Raw genomic sequence first — 7,153 nt, 5'->3', positions numbered from 1 at the left:
GCCGTGAGATTTTTTTGGCCTTTCATTTTTCCCAATTTAAATTTTGCTTCGCCATGCCTTTTCTTTCGTAGGAAGAATTCTTAAATTAGGGCACTGATTTTTTCATATGTCCAGGCTTTCCTGCATCGAAAGCAAATAACGTCAGAAGAAATATGGACATCTTTACCACTTTTACCTTTTTTCCACTTTTTCTTATGCTTTGGTGAGCTTTGTGATTTTGCTTGACAAGTCATTGCATTCGTCACCAACTAAGCAATCTATTTTACGTATATTCAGTTTTTAGAGACAATCGTTTCACACTGCATCCAAATGTCTTTGACCAAATCTTGCTCGTAGGAAATGAGTGAGTCAATCAAATATATCAATAGAATAATCATTAAATATTTTGATTCACAAATAGCAAAACTTTGACATCAAATTTTTAAGTAAACAACGAAGAATTTTGTTAACTTTTTCAAAATTTGAAATGTTTAATTCCTAAAGCATGCAATGATGTCACAATTTGAATAAACCTAGTATACATGTCTAAGATGTCTTCATAAGATTTCATGAAAATAGTTCAAGAATCATGCATTAACATATTCAACTTGGATTGCTGATTTCACTAGTGCCTTCGTAATGGTGTGTAGTTTATCCCAAATTTTCTTACCAGTAGAGCACGTGGATCTACATAAAATCTTCAGAATTTAATGCACAGAAAAAGCAATTTAAGATTTTGCATTCAATTGAGCATCATCGTTCTTCTCTAATCCATTGACTAAAAGTAATGTCAGTTTTTAATTCCATTAACAATACGTGACGGTGATGAATAACCAGTTAAATCATTATGCCCACATACGAAAATCTATAGATTGCAAGAAAGTAGACATGCGAGTTTTCCAAAAATCAAATGACATATTTTCAAATAAAGGAGGTCTGGTGATTAAATAACCTTCGCAACATTAGATTAGCCTGGATCAAAAAATTCAAAAGCTTTTAAAAACTTTATTTTATGAATTCTGCTCTGATACCACTTTAAAGTCTGATTAGTGATGTTAAGCCTATAAAAACTGGCCCAAGCTAACAAGAGAGAGGTGAATTAGAAAACTTTAAAACCCAAGATAAACTCCAACAAAATCACACAAATAAAGTGCGGAAGAAAAATAAATGCGGAAGCGATAATAAGAAAAGAACACACCGGATTTATTAGTGTTTGGTCACAACACTTGACCTACATCCACTCCTTGGAGGCACCCTCCAAGATTGCACTAAAATCGTGATCTCCCTTTAGCCCCACAACTAGGTGGAGAAGCTTTTGGTTGGAGTTTTATCTTGGGTTTTAAAGTTTTACAATTCATCTCTCTCATGGTTAGCTTGGGCCAGTTCTATAGGGCTTAACATCCCTAACGAACTTTCAAGAGGAGGAGGAGTCAGCTTCATTAGCATCTTGAAGAACACTAAATTTGTTAGAGGAAGTAATCCTTAAAACTTTTTGCCCATTAGTACGAAACGTAGAGGCAGAAGAAGAAGAATTCATGGAAGTAGGTGAATTTAGATTAGGGATATTAGTGTTAGCCCCTGTCAAAGGAAGAGTTGGTTCCTTTATCCCCAACAAAGAACAAGGCTCATTGTTCGGGGATGTCTCATTAGTCTCAGTATTAGGTTGAGTATCATCACCAGCCTCAGAAATAAGACCCATAGATTTAACATGCTCAACATGACTAGTAAAAAGAATGTTGTGATTATTATTATCAGCACATTATTGTCCGTTTTGGGGACTGAGGTTTCATCTTTATTCAAAGAGGTTCCACCATTTTTCTCCGCTGGATCAATAGCATGATCAGGAATCTTGGGAGTAGAATTAGGTAGAGGAAGAAGTCCTTTGGGATTTTGAGAATGCGGTCTTGGTCTACGACTCGTGCTTCATCCCCTGGGAGGGTTAGAGTTATGATTTATATCAGAGTTAGGGTTGGCAGAATAATTTGAAGATAAATGATTCAGCGATCTACAATAGACACAGAGGGTAGGATGCCATTCATATTGGATCTTTAGGTTGAAAAGCTTGCCATCCACATAGATCGAAATATTTTCATGAAAAGTCACCATAGCATCGACTTTGACACAAACTCTAGTGTATGTGAGTCTAGATTTGGAAGCAGTGAAAGCATCAACAGCTAAAGGATGACCAACTTTAGTAGCTATTTTAGAAATTCCAACAGGGGTCCAGCAACATAAAGGAAGGTCGTGAATCTTGAACCAGATTGGAACAGAGGTGAGTTCTTCATGAATAGGGGAAAAATGCGGATTCCATTTTTAAAAAACAAAAGGTTTACCAAGGATAAACCAGGCACCACTAGACCAAATAAGGTCATAGTCTTCAGCACTAGAGAACTTGAACAGAAAAAAACCATCACTAAGAGATATAAGTTTCATACTACCTTTGAGATTCCAGAGCTTCTTAACAGCATTATGAAGCACCTCATAGTAAGGTCTCTTACCGAGAGAATACCCGACAAGTGCCAGATCCCATTAATCCATAACGTCTACAATATCTTCCGAGGGGTAGTTGATGATTTCTTCTTCAGTCGGCAAGGGAGATATCAGAAACTCACATGCATTAGAAGGGGAGCAAAAAGGATGTGATCCCAAGAATGAGGGATTTTGTTACCAGCAGCAGATGAAGAGTTGAGAGGGTTAGAGAGAGGAGGGAAAGCATCATCAAAGACGGAGGGATCCACTCCAGGTGCCTTACAGGAGAAGCACAAAACGAATCGCCAAAAAACCCTAACCCTAACAGAGCTCTCTTGCTTCTCTCGCTTCTTCAATGTGGAATCAACTTGTATGAAATTGGAATTTAGTTATCTGATTTCAATAATAAAAACTGGTACATTATTATTCGGTTTCTATTAAAACTATAATTTAAGTATTCCGTTTTAATAGAAACTAATACTCTAATCTCTGATTTCAGTAAAAACCACATTTTAATTATCTGATTTGTATTATGAATTTTTTAAATCGATGTTTAATGGTATTTACATTTGATTTAAAATATCATCCCAATAATTTAATGTTATTTTATGTAATATATATAAATTAAATTATTCTTATATTTTAAAAAAATTAATTAATTATTATAAAATTTTTTATTTACCGCTTCATTATTAATAAGAATATTTTAAGTGAATTACTTGTTAATAAATTTGTGAATTAAGATTGAAATTAATAATTATTATTTTTAATTTACTATATAAGTAATAATTTATTTTAACCAAATTTAAATAGTATATTATTTGTAAAATTAGTTTTATTTTTTAATTTAGTTAAAATAAAACAATTGTAATTTCATTTATGAATAATTTGTACTAAGTATGCATATAATTTGCTATATATTTAAATAAATTATTACAATATAATTTTAATTATGCATTATGGTCATTATGGTCATTATAGTGTATTACATTGGTATCAAAATAATATATTCACTGAACAGTAATGAATATATTATGATAGTAAATATATATGTATTTAATTTTTAAAAGTAGTAGTCATATAATTATGAATCAATGTATAAATAGTAAAACATCCATGTAATAGCAATAAGTATGTATAATGAAATAGTATAATATGAAAGCTAGTAAAATAGTATAATAAGGAAAACCGTAAATCAGTATGGGTGTCAAATCAATACATCAATTATCGCATTAATACCATCAATCAGACGAGAAATCATACAAAGCGGTAAAATTAAAGTATTGATGAAGACTATAAAAATTATATCAATCTAGTTAATCACTTAGGAGTGTACTCATACTATCCATGCACTCTATATCAATATCAAATCAATATATTATTTGCTCAATATATCATATGCTTAATATCAGTATAGTGAATCAGAAGTATCGAACATCATCAGTATCTATATCGATAACTGTAACAGTCTAGTGGCAAAGAGTATTAAAATAATATTGTAACTGTAAATCCATGCAATGATAATAAATCAATACAGTTATTGAAACAATCCCTCAATAACATGCATTTTAATAGTCATTATAAATAAATAAGAAGTTTTGGCTATCGCGATATTTTCAGCAATTAGTAATCGGTAGTTGGTAACCGTTCACTCAATAAATAAAGTCGACACTCTTTACCCATCAATACAGTAATAACTCTTTATAACCCTCAATTATTGTATCAGTATAGGATAACACCCAATCATGATATTTAAAAAAAGCTCGTCGGCCCACCATCATATATAGGTCATTTAATCTCCAACCAACAGGTTAACCAATCTGTTCTTATCTTTTATACATACATTATTATCACAATACTATAATAGAAATAGTGACCAACTATTATTCAATCATATATCTATATGCATTTTTAATGCATTATAGTAAATAAAGCATAATTGAGCTTAATTTAAAAAGTGTTAAAATGTTCTAATGGTAGGCAACAGAACTAAGCTTAAATTCACATTTTTAAAAATTAATCAAATTACTAGAGATCATATATAACAATATGCTGAAGCATTAATTGAACTAAAGTACTATTTTTAGATATTAAAATAAAATTTTAAATTAGTAAAAAATTACTTTTTTCTTAAATCATCCAACAAAAAATCTTAAATAAATACTCAAATCATCAATACTCTTAATATTTATAATATATAAAAAGTTATGCAATGAAAGTTTTACCAATACAAAATTACCATCATTTTTGGACAAAAATATAAATTTGATCAGAAAAATTTAAAAAATATCAAATTATTGAAATAAGAAATATGATAATAGTTCCTTATAAAAATACGCAAATCTCCCAACATGACTACCTGACAAAAATCACTCTACAACCTCTAAATTCTATGTTTTTCTCTATCTTTTTTTTCTCTCTCTAATTTCCTTTTATAGCCCTCGATTAAGCTGAGTTGAGTTAGGTAGAGAAAGGAATTAATGGGTTGTGTTAGTACTTTTTTATATCTATATTAAAATAATAAGATAATATTATATAATTATATAAATTATTATTTTTAATATAAAAATGATATAAATCATTGTATATCTTTAAATCCAAAACTCTAAAAATTATAGAAAAATATTTATAAAATAATACATGATTTTAAAAGCATACAAGTAAAATAAATAATAAAATAACGCAAGTTCAAATAAAAATAAAAAATATGCACAATAGTTTTATATGGTTCAACCTATACACTCATTAGACCTTCGTATGTGCTAAACAACTCTTCAACTAGAAATCCATTAAATCTATGATTTGCATTGCAAACCACACTTCCTTAAATTAAAAATGTTGCCGAAAATCTAAGTACTCTCCTATAAAGATGAGTGGAGCCTAATCTAAGTATAATATGAACTTTAGATAACAAAAAAATTTTGCTATAGAATGACTCAAATATTTTAGGTGATTTTGTAAAATATTGATTGTCACCTTACTTGTTATAAATGAAGAATAAAATTTTCTTATTATTATTTTTATTTGTAATATATTGTATACTATAGATTGTGAAAGATATATGTATAAGTTATTCAAACAAAGAGATAAGAATTATGAGGATTTAGTTCAAGTCAAGTGCATTAATAATGAAGATATAAAATTATTTTAAGAGGATATTCAATAAAGATGGATGATATGTTTTATTATGATTTTCAATGAGGATTGTAATTATATGATTGATTTTAGTGACCTTAGCAGCCTAAATAAAATTAGAGATATTTTTATATGCATTTTAATAAAACCAAAGTTACAAGTCCTTAATGAAAATGAAGTGTGGAAATGTTGAAGATATGAAGGAATTTACTTAGCTTACTAAACTTTTAAATATTATTTTAAAGAATAGAAAGATGTCAGATGAGTGAAGAATGAGTGTGTTGATTCTTATATAATTTTAAGAATAAAGGGGATGCACAAGTTGGTGTGAATTATAGAGGAATTAAGTTAATGTGACATTATTTAAAACTATGGGAGATATTTATGAAGCATAGATTATGACATGTTATTAATGTTTCTCAAAATAAATTTGGATTCATGTCGGGTAGGTCTACTATGGAAGCTATACATTTATTAAAAGATTTGATGGAAAAGTATAGAGAGAATAAGGAGGAGCTACAAATGATATTTATTAATTTAGAAAATGTTGTGAATCTGGATCCAAATACCTTAATTTTGATGATAATAAATATTATTATTTCTTTACCACTACTATTATTAAATATCTATTTTGTTTGCCCTACGTACTAACTTTTTAGGTCCACAAAGATCACTTGCAATGCAAATCATCTCAATATCAGATAGATTAAGGTTGAGTCTGCTTGTGCTTGTAATATTATATCAATGTATTGTTTACCTTTCTTGAGTCAAATCTTGAATATGGTGGATCCCAAGCTAAGTAACATTGCATGTACACACTCAGGGGGAGAGATTTGGCGAGTTAGAGATTATTTTCTATTTTTTGACCAAATCGTACATGATGATTTGAGATTGTATTGGACGATCAAGGCTAACCCCACGTAGGAAAGGATTCATGTAGCTAACTGTACCCCACATAGTGGGTAAAGGCTTTATGTTGTTGTTGTATTAATTTTATTTATAAGAAGAAATTTCATTAAAAAAATATTTTTCCTATTGATTTAAAATAATACTATTTAAATCATGCAATAAAAATATATTAAACTAAACATGTACGTATAATACTCTCAAAATTATATTAGGTTTAAAAAATAAATTTATGTTAAAAAAAAAAAGACTTGTTAATTTGATGGAGAAAGAATTTTAAATCTAGAAAGCTCAATCAAAGAAGCTTAACGAGTATTTCACCCAAAAGTAAAATTTTCTAGAAAAATAAAAGAAAAGCAAAGAAAAGCTTATAGAAAGAAAACATACTAAAAAATTTTAGGAGTTGCTCGGTCAAGTGCTTTGAAGCTTTTGAACCAATGAGTTGATCTTGCAAAGATGTAAAGCGCTTGAAATTGAAATCTAAATTTCTATTCTAAAACTTTAGCTTGAAAATAATAAAGAAAAGAAAAAAGTGTGCTAAAATTTCTTAAGTTAAGATAAGTGTTTACATAAATAGAATGAGGGCTATTTTTAAGAAAAATATAGATTATGCTAAATGTAAAGAAAAGTAAAAAAATATAATATTATTTTATCTAATATTAAT

General features: G+C 29.0%; 1 protein-coding gene across 1 annotated transcript in view; it reads left to right on the top strand.

Annotated features, from left to right (window-relative positions):
* The first annotated feature begins 2,277 nt into the window (after positions 1–2,277).
* Positions 2,278–7,153, top strand: part of LOC110109700 (aldehyde dehydrogenase family 2 member C4-like) — a 12,227-nt gene continuing 7,351 nt past the window's right edge. Inside the window, exon 1 of the mRNA XM_028700746.1 lies at positions 2,278–2,468. Coding sequence (XP_028556579.1) covers positions 2,278–2,468 — 191 coding nt within the window. The remainder of the gene's footprint in view (positions 2,469–7,153) is intronic.

The sequence above is a fragment of the Dendrobium catenatum genome, unplaced genomic scaffold (genome assembly GCF_001605985.2).
Source record: "Dendrobium catenatum unplaced genomic scaffold, ASM160598v2 fragScaff_scaffold_1584, whole genome shotgun sequence".
NCBI classification, from domain to species: domain Eukaryota; kingdom Viridiplantae; phylum Streptophyta; class Magnoliopsida; order Asparagales; family Orchidaceae; genus Dendrobium; species Dendrobium catenatum.
Note: the sequence above shows the minus strand (reverse complement) of the source record. Positions and strands in the feature narration are given on the sequence as shown.